At 35.0% G+C, this 21,804-nt stretch overlaps 3 protein-coding genes across 4 annotated transcripts in view; 1 reads left to right on the top strand and 2 right to left on the bottom strand.

Moving 5' to 3' along the window:
• Positions 1-100: 100 nt before the first annotated feature.
• LOC128214184 (uncharacterized) lies at positions 101-5,578 on the bottom strand. Its single transcript, XM_052920527.1, has 8 exons — positions 4,675-5,578; positions 3,632-3,745; positions 3,200-3,352; positions 2,603-2,824; positions 2,257-2,369; positions 1,807-1,949; positions 1,249-1,352; positions 101-1,108 (listed from the first exon to the last, which is right to left on the bottom strand). Exons 1-8 carry the CDS (start codon positions 5,423-5,425, stop codon positions 297-299), a joined length of 2,412 nt encoding a protein of 803 aa, XP_052776487.1. The 5' UTR covers positions 5,426-5,578; the 3' UTR covers positions 101-296.
• A 1,958-nt stretch (positions 5,579-7,536) lies between these two features.
• Positions 7,537-13,871, bottom strand: LOC128215606 (uncharacterized). 2 transcript variants are annotated; one of them, XM_052922325.1, is made up of 9 exons: positions 13,139-13,871; positions 12,940-12,972; positions 12,298-12,411; positions 10,991-11,143; positions 10,394-10,615; positions 10,156-10,268; positions 9,660-9,802; positions 9,388-9,491; positions 7,537-9,229 (listed from the first exon to the last, which is right to left on the bottom strand). In XM_052922325.1, the coding sequence occupies exons 1-9, from the start codon at positions 13,857-13,859 to the stop codon at positions 8,424-8,426; spliced, it is 2,409 nt and encodes an 802-aa protein (XP_052778285.1). In that variant the 5' UTR covers positions 13,860-13,871; the 3' UTR covers positions 7,537-8,423. The 2 variants fall into 2 exon arrangements, with proteins under 2 accessions (XP_052778285.1, XP_052778286.1); XM_052922326.1 differs by lacking the exon at positions 12,940-12,972.
• A 4,590-nt stretch (positions 13,872-18,461) lies between these two features.
• Positions 18,462-21,804, top strand: part of LOC128212837 (fibroblast growth factor receptor 3-like) — a 34,439-nt gene continuing 31,096 nt past the window's right edge. Inside the window, exon 1 of the mRNA XM_052918183.1 lies at positions 18,462-19,459. Coding sequence (XP_052774143.1) covers positions 19,381-19,459 — 79 coding nt within the window. The 5' untranslated portion in view covers positions 18,462-19,380. The remainder of the gene's footprint in view (positions 19,460-21,804) is intronic.

Here is a 21,804-nt window from a genome sequence, read left to right on the forward strand (position 1 = left end):
AACATTTACACCAGATTTGGAGTTTTTACTGATTACACAGTGGTAACGTCCAACTATTTATTTTCGTATAAAACACGTCACTTTTTCCAACGTTGTTTAATTTCGTGTGGAACTTTCTCCAAATATATGGTTGAAGTCGTAAAGCACTAAAATCAGTGTGATATTGCGTACAAACTGGTCATTTGTATATATACAATACATGTCTTAGTATTCTGTTAAACTTGCAAAATTTGCAAATATAAACCAACAAACTCAAAATCTCAAAATTTCGAAGAATAAAAATGAAAAGTTTTCGATTATTTATTCGTATATGTTTTAGCAAGTTTATCAAGCTGTTTTAATTCTGCTTGGGTGTTGTTCAACTCCCGTTGCACCTCGTCTGTCCAAACTTTGTTTCCATACTTTTTACATACTTGCTCTAATCTAATACACTCTTTTTCCATCGAGTATAATGTTTGAATATACTTAGATTTATCTTTGGTTTCTTTGCAAACTTCAGCCAAACATTTTAAGCAATTGATGATGTCAAAGGAATGCTCCATACACTTAGTTATTTCCTCTTGAAAACTCAATGCTTCTGCCAGGGTTTTTATGCAAGCTTTATACTGTTTTCTTCTCTGTTGTAATCTTGCAAGATCTAATAATCGTTCCATCCACACAAAACCTTTAAGTTCTGACGTTCGCGAAATGTTTATCGATTCAGAAAAAGCACTGTATGCCTCTTTGAATCTGTTTTCTTTCGCATATATTTTGCCTTTTGTATGCCGGACCAACGACAAGCCGTCCAGCATTGGCACTCTTTCCTTATTAAGGATATCAATGGCTTCATCGATGTGTTCGTGGGCTTCATCAGATCTCCCTATATTGATTAAGCAATTTGCAACATTACTGAGAGAGTATACAATAGATAATGTCTCAGTCTGACCAATTCGTTTCATGTTTAACCCTTTCATAAAGAGTGTGTAAGCTTTCTGGTGGTTTCCTTTTTTCTCGAAAAGAATTCCTATATTGTTCAATGATTTCCCAACGGCTGCGCTTGTTTTACCGAACCGTCGTTCGCGTCGCTTTAGGCAACAATTGTGGTATTTCTCTGCTAAGTCGAACTCGCCTGAAAAAACAGTCACTAAATACACTGGAATTTGAAATGACAAGGCGTTCATACAAGCAATGAACAAATGATTTAAAACAATATGAATACATAAATAACATCCATTATAATATATGTGGTAATGAGGGGGTTTAACAAACCTAAAACAGTCCATGCTGACGCCATGATGCTTAGGTTTTCCAAGGTAATGAGCTCGTATTCATCTCTACCTAGCTGGAAAATACCGAGCGACTTCTGGCACAGCCTGTTTGTTTACGATATTACAAATATATGTTATGCATATGATATAACACATAAGGTATTAGGAGGCATCAAGACGATCATAAAGTCCACTTGAATTGGTTGGATACATTATACAGTCGAACCCCGTTGGCTCGAAATCGCTTGGCTGGATTTCCTTGTTGGCTCGAACTGGATGTAAAAGGTCGATTTCTTTCTACTGAAGGTAATCATTCCCACTTGGCTCGAACTTTCCGAGACTCGAGCCAAAGGGGTTCGAATGATCTTCAAAATTCAATTCAATGAGCTTTTATTTGACGGATTTATTTTTAATTAGAATTTAATTTTTTGAAATTGAAGTCCCTTTCAATCGATTATCGCTCAACTAAAGAATATTGTCATACACTAGGCAAAACTCTATTAGACATTTGAAGTAGAAATCATTAGGTTTAGTATGGTATTGTTAATACAATTCTTACTCTACAGCTCGAGCGCAAAACCCCTGTTTAAAAGCAATCCATCCCAACTTCTTGTACACAACGGCCATTTGATGTTTGTCCTCATACTTTTTGAGAACACGTAGCGCTTTCAAGAAGTTTTTCTCGCCAACTTGTAAGTTTCCCTGAAATACATTTTGAATCATTAATTGCATTCTTAAACAAAATTAAGTATTCGACATGCGTAGTATGAATAGCATTTTAATGAATCTAGTTTATAAAGTGTAGCAAATACTGTCAATATCTGCAAGTGATGGCTATTTTTGTATGGATTTCAGCGTAACATATATCCTAAACGATCACAACACGTTACATACTGATATCAAATAAAAATTACAAGACGATCTGTAGTTTATTACACATTCAAAAATGATATCAAATAAAAAATACTTTAGACATTTAATTAAGTTATAACCTCAAACATGTACGTACTTTAGTAAGTGTTTCAACACTTCCAACAGCAATGTAAACGGAAACCTTGTCTTTGTCCTTTCCGTATTTGTCTGCTAGTTCCAGACAGCCTCCATAAAAGGCATCGCTCTGGTCTGTAAATGTACTGGTACAAGTTAGGTGTTATATAATCAGTCCAAATAATTTAGCTACTAATATTTAGACACGAAACATTCATGGAATTTGAATAAACACAAAACCGTTCAGAATTCAACGGATAAATTTAGAGTAACCACTTGTCATGTTGGAATATCTTAGTTATTTATCAACTTCTAACGACCCTGTCTTATCCTCCATTAATTAAAACATACAAATTTACTGTCAATACCTGCCATATATTTCTCGATGAGTTCCGTGCACGACGAAGCTATTTCTATAAAGAAGTGATAAGTGTCTTGTTTTGTATCGTCAACCTCCCATAACAGCTTTCGAAGATTTGGTTGCTCCATCGAAAATTCTGCTATAGCTTTTGTGTATTCTGATGTGCCCATCTTATCAGCAATGTCTTTCATAACTCCACAGAATAAGCGAATGTACCTTGATTTGACATCTTAAAAGCAAATAAAGTAAGTGTTCAATGGATGAAAACCAAGATGCGGTTGGAGTGCATATCAGGGGCATGTAAGTTTGGTTTGAGGTTAACAAGCCAGACAAGTGGGTTTCCTCAGAGAACCCCGATTTTCCCACACGACACAAGACCACACTCTTCATCGTGCCCACGTGAGTGGTTAATACACTGTTGTAGTAACTTGCTTCACAATCGTTGTGAAATAAATAAGCACATCTAACTTTAAGTACTACGTTTATTATACATTTGAACATGTATATATTCAGGAATAATGAAGAACAGTCATCATTTTGAAAAGAGAACATTCTCGCATTGATTAACAGCATCATTAATTGAAAAAGATATAAATGTTATTACCTGCCAAGTTCTTGATGACAAAGTTCGTTGTAATGACCTCTCTCAGTATCCCTTGTATGTTGAATCTACGGGAATCCGACTCATAGCGAAGCATATGTCGGTCACGTATTGGCTTCAGTGCAAACTGTTTTGTCTTGGCCTCCGTGCCAACATCTTAAATTACACATAGGTATTAAATGTTACTAGAGACTCCCACCGTTAATGTAAAACTGAATTAGTAATTAATGTTTAAATCATTGAATAATTACACAAACCGTCTTAAGCATTAGTTCTGCGTGTAAGTTTGTTACAAACGTTCTACAAATGTAAATTTGAAACATTTTGTCATAAATAAGTCAAAATTAAAAATATGTTATGGTGACCAAAATGATATCGATCTTGTTATTTGATATTCAAAATATTTGGTTATTTGATATTTCCTATTCAGTATACCCAAGAGTATTGTGGCGTGTCGCGATGTAAATGACCCAGGGATGTAGTCTAAAGTCACCAGGTAATCTCTGTGTACTTCTTGCAGTCGGAGAATGAAACATCTGTACAAAACATCTGAAATACAGTTTAAAGTCTTTGCTACACATATTTGTGAATGTACATGTATCATACATGTATATACATACAATATAAACATTAATATGTTTACCCCAGGTGTGTGCAAGTACATGGTAATTCATAGAGAATTATAGGTTCTTCAACAAGTACTAGAACTCATCAATCATAAACAATAAACAATAAATAAAACTGATATAAGTATGTTATCGTAACACCCTAATATCATGAATGGATAAACCTTATGCTTTGACAAATAATTGATTTGTAGTACATACAAGTGATCACTTTTGTGTTGGATATAAATAACACTACATTTATATTGTAATTTCATTATCTATCTGTCAAAGTTTCAACAGTGAGGTCGTGTGAACAACAACATTAATATTATAAATCTAAGTGCGTATAACTTGAACTCTGTCATCATTAAAACAACTAGTCATAAACATGAAACTGTTAAGCGATACTTAAGTATGCTTTTGAAATATAAAACTCGTTTTCCTACACTTGTCCATGTAGTTTCATATGTTTATTTGGTACGAACAGTGGGTTAAAATTACCCCAAACTAGCATTTATGAAATTTTATGGAAAAACATTAAATCATTTATAAACTTAAACAAATAAACTATTAGTTGTGTGTCACCTTTTTAACTGTTAGGGTATTTTCTTAGCATGGTTTATTATTTTTATTTTCCCTTCGTCCATACACCTTAGACTGGTTTTCGTTCTACCTGACCTTGGTCAATATATAAATGATGTATACATTTCAACGTTTTATGTAACAAAATCTGATCGGAGATGAATTTTAATGCATGTATAGTATCATTCTTAAACAAACCTAAAGTGTTTATGAGATCATTTAACGATAAGCATATCGTTTTTTTCAAAATCAAAAAAAAAGAAAAAAAGATCTCCCCTGATATCTTACCAACTCTCGTGTGTGCATGACTATTGCTAATGGTCTGTAGACGGCATTCTAGCAACAACCCCACCATTTCTTCTGGCGAAACATGCCCTCCATCTGCCTCTAATTCTGATGCAATTAGAAGTATGAGAAGTGGTAATCCCTCACTTAATTCAACGATGGTATCTCTGTACGAACCCAAATCAACATCTGGAGCAGCCACTGAGAAGAGAATTTTTGACTCGTCTGGTGTTAACGGCAGGATCTCTTGTGTAAAGTAAATATTACTGTGTTTTGTAAATATAACTTTAGTTGTAGATGTAATCACTATTTTGGCTTTACTATGTTCTATCAATGTTGTGCATAATCGCAGAAACTTTTCGACTAAAGGACCATCGATCACATCTTCAGCATTGTCAAACACTATAGTGACGTCCTTTGGTACTTCTTGGATTATATCAAGGATGTGTTCTATCCAATAATTGTTGCTGCAACAAATTGCGAGTTCGTCTGGTTTTTCAGCAAAAGATGAGCAAATAGATATGTATAAAGAACGAATAGTCTGCTTAGTGGTTAGATCAAAGAAATGAGCTTCACCTCGTTTAAATTTCAGGAAATGTTTAAAGTAGCTTGATTTCCCTATCGCTTTTAGTCCGTATATTCCAAATACTTTGTAATCAATCCAAGCACTGTTTAATTCTGTAAAATAGTTTGTTCTTCCAACAAAACTTGTTTTATCACTATTGCGAATATCCATATTTAAACCGCAGTCCATATCAAATGCATAGCGACTAGTGTGAATTCAAACATGAAATGCCTAAAAAGCATTCATGCATTTCACTAAGTGTCACAACACTATGCCCTATCTAAAAGTGAAAAGATGTTAATGATTACCATTTAACCCTCAGTTAAAAATTTATTCTGCATTGAAACAGTTTAAGTGTCATTGTAAATGGGAAATTGACACCCCTTATAAGCGGAAATACCAATAAAAAGAACACTTGACAATAGAGAGCACTAGAGATGATGAGATTTAGTGATATAGGGCAAAATATAAATGGTTATCCAAAATAGATGTTCGGCATTGTCGAGTTGCCCCCCTTTGCATAAAGGCCAAACGATTTAGAGTTGAATTCCTTTAACGTATGAACATAAAGAAATGTGATCAGTATCGATAGGTTATCATTTCACAAAATTAGAAAATCTCAGTGAAGACATAATATCGATAGATGTACGCAATGCTTAACAAAGGCAGTAGTATATATAATTGCTGCACTGTTTGTCACCGCGAATCATTAATCGTAATCATCAACATCATCATCATCGTCATCGTCGTCGTCGTTATTATCATCGTATCATCAACATCATCACCATCATCATCATCATCATCATCATCATCATCATCATCATCGTCATTATCATCATCATCGTCATCGTCGTCGTCGTCGTCGTCGTCGTTATTATCATCGTTACATCAACATCATCATCATCATCATCATCATCATCATCATCATCATCATCATCATCATCATCATCATCATTGTCGTTATCATCACCACCATCATCATCATCATCATCATCATCATCATCACAACCAACACCATTCACATCTAATTATGAATTATCATTTGTGTTTTGTTTTTTGTGATTTTATTGAACACATCTATTCTTGAAACATTATACAATCAACTCATCTTGCTCTCTTTGTCTAATTGCGGAAACTGGCCCTCATATAATTTCAGTATCAACTTATATTAAAATAAGTTCAATGGTATTTGAAGTCGTTTCAACTCATTCATAAACACCGATTCATCGCTGAGCTATCATTGAATGCATCTGGTAGCAAAATTGTTTAGTTGGAATATTATTTAAGACACATTTAAAACACCAATTTATAAAAAAAAGTTTGTTTCCGACAGACTTACCAAATAAATCGCTAGATTTTAGATTATCCGATGGTCATTTTTTTATTCCGTTTTTCATTACGGTAAATATACTTCTTAAGAAGTAAATAAAACAACAAAAAACATCCTAACTAGCCTCACTTTAAAATGTTGCTGGGTGAACGACAAACATACTTTGTATTAAATGTGGCCTCAAGTGCATTAGATACCGTTCCGTGGCATAGGCGGCAGCATTGACCAATGATAGTGAAAAACATGTTTGCTTATTATCATAAGGCGTAACAAAATGTTTGTTTCCACTAACCCGATCGACCCTTTTTCTTTCTCCCGACCCTACACTTACATTTAGGTATTGTGTGGATTTTCGTTAATTCTCCCAAAAATGTACATTTTTTGAGTGAACATATAATAATTTGGTCATTTTATGTAGAAAACTTTCTACAATGGTGATATACCCTGATAAAGGATCCCGCTTCTCAAAAAAAGTTATGCCTACCTACCTTTCCTTTTTTGAGGTGGTAGTGGAAACAAAGAATTGGGGGGGGGGGTAACCATTGGATCCGATGAACTACTTGTTAAACAGGCTTATTGGGGAAACAAAGGTAGAACCAATCCTGAAGACCATAATCTTAATATAATAAAAATATGACATGTTTTTATTTGTTTTCCTTTTTAATATGGAAATCAAACAAACAAACAATGAATAAATAAATACCTTCTTCCTATGATGGCATTCCATGTAATGCATATATCCAAACAGGAAGTTTTCTATAATTAAATCTCATGATGGTTGAGTCACTAAATTCGCGTTTTATCGCCAGGAGTGGAAAGGAACTTTAGGTTCTTGTTTTGAAACAGAAAGGCCAATAAAACACACTTTAAATACTTTTACGATAATTCTGAACTGCTAGCCAAATTAATATTCAAATTAAACATAAAGGGTCTCTCTCAGATATGTTGTGTTGGTGACAAATGTTTCAAGAAAGATTGTATGTATTTATTGGTACAAAAAAACAAACAGCCAATATCGCAACAGAATTTTGCAATTTTAAGCCTAGAAATATTCGATGTTCAATGCAACTTATACATCAACAAATCCACTATAAACTATACAACGATTAACAGTATAAAATAATAGAATATCCAGTATATTTTTTTTAAATTATATTATTAGACATCTTTCAATACTATTGATCGGCCCGGGTATCCGACTGGTAAATAATTTGTGAATTTTAAGCAAGATATGCAAAAGCTGTCAATCGAACTATTTGGATATTAACTGAATTTCATCTGTTCATCTGTGACAGTTCATTCAAAATATCATTTTAGAACTGATCATGTAGGATGTTTTCAAGATTTCAGTATTGCATTATATTGACGAGTTATCTGTAAACTTTATCTATGTAGTTCGTTTGATTCATAATAAAGATAGTGACACTGCTGTCTTTTGTTTACTGTGGCATCCGTATCCTCTCGATCTTGTGGTGCACATATTTGGCTGATTCTGATTTCTATTATTCTCAAACAATTTTCAATAGCAACACGAACGCTATCCGCCATAATGAATTACAAATACATGAAGTCCGACATTAAAGAACGTGCACTTATCCCTTCTAAATGGTTTCTGTTGCGAGTTTTGTTTTAAATGTTTTTGCTGACAAATAAATTCAACACCAGTTTGACACGCGCTAAGCCATGGTTTCCGTTTTCTTGTGAGTGTAAATTTATTTAAGCAAGTAAGATTTCATTCAGTTATTATAGCGAAATGGTAGATATATGTGGGTACTCCTATGCAACAATATGTGAAATACTGAAGGTAATGCCCTTAGAAACACTGTTGTGTATGCACATTTCTTCGCCATAATTCTTCTATACGGCTACGACGACGTTTATGTTTCGACTTTTTAGTCGGTTATGCACGTCCGAAAGTACAGCATTGGCTTTGTCCATCCACAGGTTGTTATTGTACTTTCGGCACACTTTTTCACGCCTCATACACTCCTTTTCAAGAGAGTACAAAGATTTGATGAAATTATCATCATCCTTGATAGTCGCATAAACTCGAGTCATGCATTGCAAACATTCCGTGACAATAGTATTATGATCTAGCAATTTGTTTGTCTCATTTTCAAGTTGTAGAGCTTCTTTTGCCGTGTTCAGACTTTCATTGTAAAGTCCATTCTTTTCTTGTACCTCGGCAAGATTTACCAGTCTTTTCATGAAGATATAACTCTTTTGCTCAATCTTTCGAGACAGTTCAACCGTCTTGGCAAACGAAAAACATGCGTTTCCCCACCTTTCTTCGTTTGCGAAAATTTTTCCTCTCGTGTTGTACATGAGCGACAGTCCGTCTAGCATTGGCACTTTCTGATTATGAAGAATATCAAAGGCTTCATCGACATGTGCATGGGCTTCTGCAAATTTTCCAATTCCGTTTAAACTATTCGCAACATTGCTCAAAGAGTACACAACCGATATTGGAGCAGCCTGGCATTTACGCTTGATATCCAAACCTTCTTGAAAGAGTTCAAGTGCTTTAACATGATCTCCTTTCTGATCATACAGAAGTCCCATGTTGTTTATGGTGCTTCCAACTTTGGGGCTAACTCTACCTTGCAATCTTTCACTTCGTTTTAGGCAGCAGTAATGGTACTTCTCTGCCGTATCAAACTCTCCTGTTATTATAAATATAAAATAAAACATTACAAACGCATTCTAGGTTTATTCCAGCTCGCCTTTTCGGTGGTTCGATTAGATAAAAATGGTGCTTAAGATATGTTGGTATAAACATACTTAAAACAACAAAGAAACTAAAACAAACATCCACACTTACCAAGAACAACAAATGCTGTCGCCATTCCACTAAGATTTTCCAATGTTAGAGACTCGTATTCATGTCCTCCTAGCTGGGAAATGTCCAAAGACTTCTGGTAATACCTACAAGACAACATTTTACAGTGTGTTAAGATGGAATATTATGTTAAAATTACAAGCTTTTGGTTTAACTTACTTTTAAATATGTGCAAGTGTAAGTTTTGTTATACTAGTGCAATATTTGTAACACTTCAACCTGTTGAATAAATAGTAAACCACAATGTTTCCTACCCAATCGCTTGTTCACAGAACCCTTGTTTGAAAATGTTCCATCCAAGTTTCTTAAGCAAAACTGCGACCTCATACGACTTCTCAGATTTCCCAAGAACTCGTAATGCTTGCATATAGTTGTGTTCTCCTTTTTGCAGATTTCCCTGGCAACATTAATCAAAACAAATGGCATTAATAGGAGAATAAGCTGAAAATGACATTAAGATTAAAATAATATTAACTAATGAATCTTTGACTTGATCAATGGTCGCAATTTTATAATCATACTTTGCAAGAAACGTAAAAAACATGCCCTTTTCGATTACGAAGATATTCTATTATACATACTATACTAGTATGTGTCTTATTTGACATAATACAGTTTCATGTAATGAAAACAGGTGTAAAGCTGTCAAACAAATCATGTGTAGAGTCTTGCTACAGTAACTAAAATTGTAGATGTAGTTTCACATAATTAAAGATTGAAATATGTTGTTAAAACATCAATCAAGAATACCTTCGTCAGTGTCTCCACGCTGCCCACAGCTACATGAACAGTCGCTTTGTCCTTTACCTCTCCATACATGTCTGCCAATTGAAGGCACCCTTCGTAGAATGTATCACTCTCCTCTGCAAAATAAGTACCATTGGTACAATAAGGTCTATATTTTGTTGAAAAGCCATCCGGCATTTTGGAATTTCAAATTCTAATTCAAATTCAATGCACATGAACCATATTTTTGCTCATACCATACCTGCCATAAACTTTTCAATAAGATCGGTACACGATGTAGCTACTTCTATGAAGAACTTGTAGTTGTCCTGCTTTGTGTGGTGAACCTCGTGCAAGAATTTTCTCAGGTTTGGCTGCTCCACTGCAAAGTCAGCTATTGCCTTAGTATATTCGCACGTACCCATCCGGTGCGCGATGTCTTTCATAACTCTGCTGAATAATTTGCTGTATCTCGAACGTATTTCTGAAATAAAAATACCTTCTGGTAAGATGATCCTTTGGTTGCACAAACTATTTCTATAGGAAAATAAAAGTGTTGGTGGGATGATCCTTTGGTAGCACAAACTACATCCAAAAGTTAAACAGAGTACTAGTTACGGTTTCATTGACAGTAGTTAAGCGTGCAACACTGCCAATGCCCTTAGCAACGGCTTAAGTAGGATTCAATGATACGAAGGATCAGAATGTAAATAGCCACACTGTTGTCAAAATAAAATTCGTTGTATCAAATTGATCAAACACAAAAACATATCGAATGTATATCTGCAATCATTATATTATCATTGGATTCAGCGACAGATACATTTGGAACCACCCAATGTTATGTTACCTAGATTACCTTCGAGATTCTTGATAGCAAAGTTTGCTCTGATAACTTCTCTCAGAATTCCTTGGATATTGAATCGCTGATCGCTGGTGTCATAGTTCAAAACATGCCTCACTCGAATTGGTCTCAAAGCAAAGGCTTTTGTGCGTGCTTCTGAGTCCATCCCTGAAAATGGGTTAACATATATATTATGTTTCCGTTTTTCTATGGCAGAGCTATTTCTAGGCATTTTGGGAACACGTATTTGGACCTTTACTTGGGGAAATTTATCGATAAAATCTTTCATTTGAAAATGGAAATACAGTGGTAGCCTGACAAAGTTGGGAATTCTGCATGATTTCAAAGACATTTGTCATTGAGAATTGGTCAGAATATCCGACCCGAGGAATGGCTAGAAAACTGGCTGCATGGGTTTGATTTGTGTGTATATCTTAAGGTAGCACACCCCGAATGGGCACCATTTCAAACTATGATCAGCTTGATAACTTCTTCATGTGTATCATTTCCTGGATTCAAAAACAAAATTTAAAAGAAATTTACCGTCAAATAACAATTTTATTTAAAATTGAATTACCCTGCCCCCATTTCAGAATCGTCGATAAAAACGACATCACCCAAGAGACAAGAAAAATCCTTTATTTCATTTATTTTTCAACATTTTGGTAATAATTTGGTATCGGAGTAACATGAAATATATTTGCTTTCAGAAATAATACATTATTGATCACATCACATACAAATATAATCATACTGTACTGAAATAGCCATATGGTATTTCAATTTTAACATACTGTTTTGACCGCGTAAAATTGGAACATCGACGTTTAAAAGCAAAATCAACAAGTTCCAGAAATATTCATGACCTGTGCTTTATTAATAAGTATCTTAAATCTTTTGGGAGCATCATGCCTAAACATGAAATAGTTTTACCGTCTCAATTTAAAAGAAATAAAGTTTGTCATTCCCAACCACCTATTTCAGCCGTGCCTGAAAGTTATAAAATCTTCAAAGAAGCTTATATTAATGTGAAGAAATGTATTTAATTACTTTTTAATGAAAATACAATATTAACTTTTGTAAAAAAAATTAGCTTATGAAAACAAGGAAGAAAAAAATATTTGTGCTTCTGCCTGGATTCGAACCACTTCCTTGAAACCCTCAAAAGATTTGTAGTCCTAAAGCATTAAAATCGAAGAGTTTCAAGTGGAGGTTTTTATCAGGGGTGTGCTACCTTAAAAAGTTATATTGTTCTATGTATGTCATGGTTACAATAATAAGGCAACGAGTATAAACGGTTGCAATAATTGGATAAAACTTACCAAGCATTTCCTTGGCATGATATGCAGTGAAAGATCCGGGTATGTAGTCGAGGGTTACCAGATTATCTCTGTAGACTTCCTTTAGTCTCAAGATAAACTTTCGGTAAACTTCATCTGAAACAAACCAACACATCATGCTGTAAATATAAACACAAACACTCATTTGAATCTTTGCCAGGAGCAGGAAATAACGATTATTTAGTTGACAAATACGGGGATTATTAGTTCCTCAATAAACAGAATCATATGGTCGTATATTTGACCATCTCTGGCAAAGAACCTGCGACAAGTGATAAGGCGAAACGAGGTTTGAAAATGTAAATGACTTTTGGCCTATGTCAATCAATGATGGTGAAAATAGCCGTATTTTAGTTTAAGTCGAACCAAGCATCAATACTAGGAATTTGTTTTTGTCGTCGATATTTTTCGATAAAAATCTTCTCGCATAACGTTGAGTAATCTCATGTGCTTAATTTAAACTTATTTATATAACAACGATTGTTTAACAAGTTATTACAACATTATATTAATCACTTTCGTTAGCTCGATGTTACGTGAGAGTGTAGTCTTGTGTTGTGGGGAAAACCGGAGTACCCGGAGAAAACCCTCTTGTCCGTCTTGGTGACCAAAAAATAAACTCACATGCGCCCAGGGCAGGACTCGAACCCGGCTCGCCTAGGTGAGAAACGAGTGCCCTTACCGGACAACCTCATACAATTATATGGTGGGTTAATGCTGAAATTCAGCAATGAAAGACCAAATCACGAGTTAACAAAATAACATTATATTTGTGTTTAATATCCATCATAAGTCTTAACTATGTACTAGTCAGCCTACTAACCTACGTTAGGGTAAGACAAACTGTTGCTGACAGTTTCAAGGCGACACTCTAGAAGTAACTCCACCATGTCGGCAGGTGTGATGAAGCCTCCGTCGCCTTGGAGTTCAGCTGCTATCAGCAGGATAAGCAACGGCAAACCTTCACATAGTTCTAAAATCGCATCTGCATAGGACCCCAGATCAACACCAGGGGCAGCAACTGTGAATAACTCCAAGGATTCTTTTGGCCGGAGAGGGGTGAGTTCCAGTGAAAAATAAACTTGACTAAGTTTCGGAAAAATCACTTTTGTTGTAGAACTGATAATAGTTTTGACATTAGGGCAGTGTTCGACAAGGGCATCACACAGTTTTAAGAATATGTCACTTGCAGGACTTTCTATCGTGTCTTCAGCATTGTCGAATACTACAGTGATGTCTGAATCGTGCTCTTGAAGAGCTTCGCAAATGTGTTCAATCCATGCGTCGGATTCAGCCAAATTTGTATCAGGTTCTAGTCCTAATTTTGAACACACCAATGAGGTAAGCGACCCTTGTGTTTGTGCAGTTGAACATTCACAAAAGATTGCTGGTATTCCCCTAGTCTTAATAAACTCGGCTACAAGGGAAGATTTCCCGATGGCTCGAAGACCGTATATTCCAAATATTCTGTTATCCCTCCATTCCTCATCTAATTTACTTAGTTCACTTCTCCTTCCGACAAAATATTCATCGTTTGACGCCATTTTGAAATGAGATAAAGTTTAAATGAAACAAGGAAGTAAAAAGTGGTAACAAACAAATGATTCATTAGTTTATTTACGAATTTCATAAAGGGAAGTAAATCAAACGTGTGATAATATTTTAGCGTTTTGAGTTGTCGATTAACAGTGAATGCAGCGTTTTTAAACAGTTCGTCTTATTTTTACTTTATATTTTTAAATTTAATACTGTTTTCGTCTCGATATGCTATACATGAACACGTATTAAATGTATAAAAAGGAATGTATCTAAAAGACTTTGTTACATTTCATATCGATATGGTCATATCGCAGCTTCGTCTAGCATTTTAAACGAGTAAATCCTAGTATCAATACTTTGGTGTAAAGAAAGTTTGTAAAAAGCCATTTTTAAAAATCATTCTATAGCATTTATACATTGAAACGCTACCGTTCAAGCAGAGTTTGTTTGTATTATTTCTTGAAGAAAATACGGTCTCTTATTTCTGTAAAAAGCATACACTCGTAAATGCTTATTACAAAAAACACAGATGAAATCGCATTTCTTTGTGAAATTCAATGCCAGGTGTTTCTAAAAATGTAAGCAATAAAACAATCGTGATTATTTGGGTGTGACTTAGAACCAACAAATGCGTTTTGAATGCAAAATAAAAATAAAAATAGTATGAAAAACTTATGTTCAAAGCATTTGTAGGTCCAAAACTCGGTTAAAACGTCTATCAGACCACTTATGCATTTTGCTGATACGCCATTTAGGCACTAACGTGTTCACATTTAACTGGCAAAAAGGGTCTTCAACTTTAGTTCGGCGAGCATGAAATAAAATACGAGATAAAGAATGTTTCGTGGTCGATGCTTATCATTATTACCGTTGCTGATAGCGGATTCAGAAATGAGAGGCGTCGGGTGCACATCCCCCCCCCCCCTGAACAATTATCCAAGTGCTGTATATATGTGTTTCACAAAATATTAAATGCACCATTTTAAACTAAAATAATCCAAATGGTCTATGGTGGTCCCCTTAACCAACCCTTACCACGTTTATCGCACGTAGAAAGAATTGCGCCTCAATTGTTTGCCCCCTCAAACGTCAAACCCCTGATCCACCCCTGGATTATGACTTGCACCTGTTCCTGAAATTGATACTTACAGACCATGATTCGTATCAATTTAAAGGACCATTTATTAAAAACTACACATATTCGGTAATCAAACGTATAGATAGATGATATGAAGTAAGATTTTAACCATTAAGAATGGGCGGATTGGGCCTAGTAATGAATGATTCCGTTGACTGAGAATGTAGGTTGTATTCTAAAGGTGGTGTGAACATACTTTAGAACAAAGCTATCATTTCATCAGCCCAATTGGCTGAAATATAACACAAAACATGCCATCTTTGATACACTTATTCAAGTGTTCCATTATGTGTTTGAATTCCACTTTTTAGAGATATTGGAAGTCAATACATACACCGTACATTGTGAATCAGCCGTTAGGATAACCCATAAATTGCAATACTAAAGCAAAACTGTTAAAACCATTTTGCAGGGGTGGATCCAGGAATTGACGTAAGAGCGGGCGTTACTAAGACTCGAAACCTTTTGTCTTGCGCCCCTTCCTCAAAACCGACATTGATATGGTTTAGAATGTTTGTAGGGTGTGTTGTGTTGGGGGGGGGGTACTTTGGGGAAACGAATGAAGCCCTTTTAATTACCTCATTATCAGTGTGCCTTCAACTTATATTTTATATAATAGTTTGTATACACTTATTGAAAACGTTCCTTTATGTGCTCATATCGTTCTCGTACACCAGAGCGACGGTGCTATGCGTACAACATTAGATTTATCATTATCAAACCTCTGATGAATAATGTCCCAGTCAATTGTAACCACGGCCCCCGTGGGGAATTTGACTTTCGGTCCAGACAATCCCGGGTAAAATACCTGCCCTGCGGGGACAAACTGATGGTAAAATCCCCGCCACACCAGGGACCCTAGGGAATGCCCATTCCCGGCTATATTTTGCCAGAAAACAAAACCACCGCATTCACCCGGCACGGGGGGCCACCTGAAGGTCAAAACACGGCCCATTTCACGGGCTATCCCCGGTATACCCTCGGACCTGGGGGGTGGGGGAGGGGGTGTGGTTGCAATTGACTGGTGCATAAGAATGGTTCATATATAATATTGTTGTGTATTTCTGCTTGTGTGTTTATATATTTCATGTCACATTGACACAGGCTCTAATATAGAGCCTTGGTATTACTTTCAATTAGGCTATAGGGTACGTTTTAATATAAAGAACGGTTATACAAAACGTTGTATCTCTTTCTTCTTTCGTTAATATAAACACACAATCTGGTCAAAGAGATAGGGCATAAATTTACCCACAGTCTTCAATATCACTGTTGTCCTTTTTTCCCCTTTTATTTTAAAACAACGTATATAGTATTTCATCAATTGGTAAAATGAAAGTGCCAATAAGGCTTGCTTTACAACGAAACTTTACAATAAGCATGACTAACAAAGATCTCACAGTTGTTTGTGTTAGTTTCAACTTTGTGGTTAATAACTTGTTAAAGAATTGGTGATTCATGTTTTCTCAATTGTTCTGATAATCTTAAGAAATATATCATAATGTTGTGGCTACCACATCTTTTAAATTTGTAATTCAATATCTAAATTTTATTTTGATTTCGAATCAACCACTGCCTCTTGTTTTCTGAATAAGACATACCAAAATACATGCTGTATACGAGGGTAGTTAAAGAAAATATGGTATATGGTGAAAAAAAATAAAAGAAAACACGATACACGAACTCGCATTATTTGAAACTACATAATACGATATATTACTTCAAAATTGAATATCTTCTTCAGTTCTACATCAAATATCAAGGTTTGACTGCGTTTCCTTAAAATTTCAGAAACGCGGGTTCGGGTGTAACTTTCTCCCACCCCAGATAAGTAGATTCAGATATTTGGCCATGCTGGAAATCCTTATTTTCCCCATGGGCAAAGATAATAAAGTACCCGTATGTAAAGAATAAAATAAACTACATTTTTACTATTTTGTGTTTAACTGAGGCGGGAGAAAAGGCATCTGCCATGCATGGCCTCTCGTGTAAGATAGGTTCATCCCAACCCTCGCGCCCCGTTTCCACAAATCAGCCTACGCTCGGGTTGAGATGAACCTAGTTTATACTCTCGGTCATGAAAGATACTTATAGACTTACACGACCTATAAAAGAGATGATTTTCCCCGTCCCATTTTCAGGGAAACGAAATTTTTATGTTTTTGTTTGAAATATTTTGCTCCGATGCACGTGGTAATTCACGGCTTAACTCTGTTCATGGATAGACTTACGGTCGAACCCCGATGGCTCGAACTCCCAGGGACCAGCGAAAATACCTCGAGCCTCGGAAAATTCGAGCCAAGCGGGATTTGTTTCATTCAGTAGAAACAAATCGGGCCTTTAAATCTAGTTCGAACCAACGAGGAAATCGGGCCAAGCGAGTTCGGGCCAACGGGGTTCGACTGTAATCTAGTTTCAGGTTCCTAAGGGAAAACCGTTAAGACTGCCACAGAAACATATTATGTGAAATCGTTTGAATCGAAAAAAAATAATCATCAACATTACAAGTTGTTTTCCTGAACATTTTTAAAGTAAGGAAAGTAAAGTTGAAATGCACAAATAACAGCTTACTTTAACAAAATTGTAACGTTCAGAAGTAAATTATTTCCTAATTTTAATATTCAGTAAAATATTAAAACTTTATTTTACTTGAATATTGGCGTATTTTCATTTTGTTAATAAGCCGACTGAGTTTCGATTTTATCTGTTATGTTCTTTATAAGTAGTGTCAATAAGTTTATCTTCCATTACTGAAATTACTGGATACTCAGTTCGGGGTGGGAAAAAAATACTTAATAAATAAAAACTGTTTAGTAAAATGGCATATTTATGTATAGGTTCTAAATAACATAAATTTTTGAAGTGCCCTCGTTTATGACTCATGCATTAAAATCCATGACAACCATTTGTCATGGTTAACAAAATTACATATGTGTGTATCAAATTTCGTTGATCATTCATCTAAGTCCTACTTTACTTTTCTCGTCATTAATAAACTATTTGAGGGCGCAGCTAGGTTTTTGCTACCACATGTTCACTTGGTGATAATTTCAACATGCCAAACTGTATAAGTTGAAAATTTGAATTTATAAACTTAGCTGAACATATTATACTACTACTACTACTACTGCTACTGCTACTGCTACTGCTACTGCTGCTGCGAATATCATCACCACCACCATCATCACCATCACCGTCACCACGACAACCACTTGGCGACATACATCAATTTCAAGAATTATTTTCAGAAAGGATAATTATTTTTTTTCGTGTCAAATAAAAAAAATTAAAAAAAATTCTTTCGTGGCCTGCCGCGGAACATCCATTCATTGCAGTGGTACTGAATGTCAAGAGTTGGTAGGGCATGCTGAAATCCGAGAAACACTCTAATTAGACCGGACCACTTGTCTTAAACTTCCGGTAGCTGGGTCGCCAGATGTCATATCATAGAACGAGTGCACTTGCTTTTTGGAGAATAGATATGAACACAGTTGGAAATAGATTTGCTAACAGTTGCTTTATTCATAATTTATTTCGTTTCTGTTGTTGTTGTTGTTGTTTTTTGTATTGTGTTTGTTTAATTTTCAAACTTAAGAACTCAAATATCACACTAAAGGAAAACGCTTTTGGGAAAATGGCTCTGTTTTCGATAGAAGAATGTTTTTGACAATTACATCGCGAAGGAAATATGAGCTTTTTATCATAAACTTCATGATCGTTGTCTCATACTTGATTTAGAGCATCGCTGTTTGTCTTCATAAAAGAAACGGGAGTGGTGACTGCGTAGTTCGAAGGAACACATGCAAGAAAGTACGAAAATTATGAATGGAACGGAATAATTAAAATAGCTTGTTATCTTTTTAGATATCAACATCATTTTTATATCAAGAACAGCATTCCCCGAGAAGTTACCACAAGTACGAGTTTGACCGCGAGCGATAAGAGCGCGCGAGGAAAAGTTTAAATTACGGCGCAGGGGTTGGAGCGCGCAATCCCGGTGCCCGGTACCCCGTTATCTGAAGAGAAGACATCAAGCAGGCGTGCAAACCTACACTTTTTGTACAGACTTATCATCGCCAGGCCAACAACGAAAGAGGTTCTCTTGTTCGTCTATTATACTGTGTGTTCGTCATTTCTTATTAGAGTTTTGAGGATATTACGAAATAATTTTGTGGAAAAAATCCAGAAAACAAAAAGAGGAGTTTCGACTTATGCGTCATTTTATTGCTGACTAAAAACTATATTATTTATAAAAAAAGTGTTTTAAATGTTCTTTACTGTAATTATGAATCCAGTTTGAAATACCACGGTTGACTTGAAAATTATTCGTATTTTGTCCGTGCAGGACATTTCGCGGGATACTATTTGTGATAAAAGGTCCACTGAAGATGGCCAGAGGACTACTTATCCCATTGGCTGGACTTCTAGTCGTATGCATGGCCTCTGAAATAAATATAACTGCAAATAGTAAGTATTACTTTTAGTAAGAAATAAGACTTTACTTCAAACATTCAATTATTTAAATATTATGTTTGTATTGGCGATTTTAGTGTGCATTTCTATATTGACATTTCTTTGTTTCTTTTTTTTATTTCTTTCTAAAATATTTATTTATTTAATTTTCTGTCTTTCTTTCTGTCTTTTTTTCGTTCTTTCGTTTGTTCGATCGTTCGTTCGTTCCTTCTTTCTTTATTGCTATAAAAATAGATATTATAATAGTGTGATATAAGTTTTATTTCTCTGACTTTGTTCAACATGAAGTTGCATTTATATAAGATTTAAAACGTGTGTATCATTACTATAGGATTATATTCTCGAGTTAGTAACACGTTCCTGGTAACGAAACGCAACGTCAAGATGGACTAACGTAGTCGATGTTGACACTTCGTTTTGTGATGAACGTTGTTGTATAAATTTCATCCACTTAAAATGGTCATTCTGAATAGCATGAGAGGTTATGTTTAGTATCATTCAAACATACGTAGAGTAGAGACATGTTGTCTACATGTTGTTATATGCCCAGGGATGGTTATAACAACGTGACACTATTTTTAGTGACATCCTAGCTTCCCGTCCTTACCAAAACAGAGGGAGGACACTGTAGCAGCGTCCGGTGCATGACAATGTTCTTAAACAGGGAGACTCAACGTCGACCTTTGACAATCCTAATCTCAAATTGAAAGTTGACCGATTTTTTGTAACAATTATGAAACATCAGTTCAGTTTGTTTTATATAAGTTTAGTTTAAATTTGTTTATTTTACAATGATTGTGAAACAAGTTATAACAAAATTATATTTATCACTCTCGTTGGCACGATTTTTACGCGAGAGTGTGGTCTTGTGTTTTTGGGGAACCGACGTATCCAGAGAAAACCCACTTGTCCACAAACCGAACTCACATGCGCCCAGGCCGGGTTTCGAGCCCGGATCGACTACGTGGGAAGCGAGTGCGCTAAACTGACAAGGTGTCGTTGTATTACGTTCCATACAAATAGTTCGATAAAATTCCTGATCTCAAATTGAAATAAGGTTTTTGTTAGATTTATGAAACATGATTTCAGTTTATTTCATATTCATTAAAGATGTCGCTGTTTTACGTTCCATACAAATGGTTTGATAGTATTTACACATAAAGTTTTCATAGTTGTTATTTGCATACAAAACATAGGATAAAATGTGTATTTTATCAATTATGTATTTATTTATGTCATGTATGGATGTATTAACAAAAACATAGTCATGAAATATATAAAACTTTGATAAGGTAGAAAGATGTTTCATATAATAGTCATTAACCCATTGATAAAAGCGATGAATTTCTCATGACGGTTCCCATGAAAATCACCTACCACATAAATTAATTTCTGTTTTATTAACACTTGTACATATATCTCTTTTATCAACTTCATTATCATTTTTCTGATCTCTTTTCTTCCCTGTTTTAAGGCTGTTTATTTTCCATTTAAATGCAGCGACCGGTATAATTACAACAGGGACATTCCTATAAGATCAAATGTCATGACATGTGGTTATATTTTATTAGAAAACGAATACATTTTCACTTGGACATAGAATATGATATCAAATTGTGTTTCTGCTCAACATGTTGAGGTTAATGATGTTTTAATCCATTACTTTTTTGGCTTCATCGACTGTTTTACATTTTTGAGGGAAAATCACGATTATACAAGAAATACCTTAAGCCACTATTAAATCACTATTTTTTAATATTAGTGATTTTTTCATCTCGTTTATAACATAAATTTATGTGAAATTTGTAACAATGATGAACATTTTGCTTGAATGCAGGCTTTTTATCACGTTATTAGAAGTGCCATTGAGTCTAAGCATATCTTTATCCATTTTTCGATCATCATTTTCACAAAATGTGGTGAAATGTGTGAAGACATGCATACTTTAATCACGTACATTGAAGGACATTTTTCACAGTACAATTAGATTTCTCCATTGTCTGTTAATATTTTCACAAAATTATTTTAAAATTGTGCTCGAGTGCATTTATTGCAACACAAAATATATCATTTCAACATATGATACAGCTTTCCGATCTTATATAATTTGAACTCATTCTCAACAAAGCAGCTTTTTGAGGATAAATTCAAATTTGGTCTCACAAAAGTCCAGTCCACACAAATAGTCTAGACATGCTAGTTGTAAATTGTGAAGCACCGAACACAAAGAAAATAAGCATTTATGCTCGTCTTCTAAACTGCTGTTTGCGCCGATGTTATCGTTTAGAAAACCAAAATTTAACACTTACTTTTACATGTAAACGAAACGCAATCAATCG

The sequence above is a fragment of the Mya arenaria genome, chromosome 13, assembly GCF_026914265.1.
Source record: "Mya arenaria isolate MELC-2E11 chromosome 13, ASM2691426v1".
Classification (NCBI taxonomy): Eukaryota; Metazoa; Mollusca; class Bivalvia; order Myida; family Myidae; genus Mya; species Mya arenaria.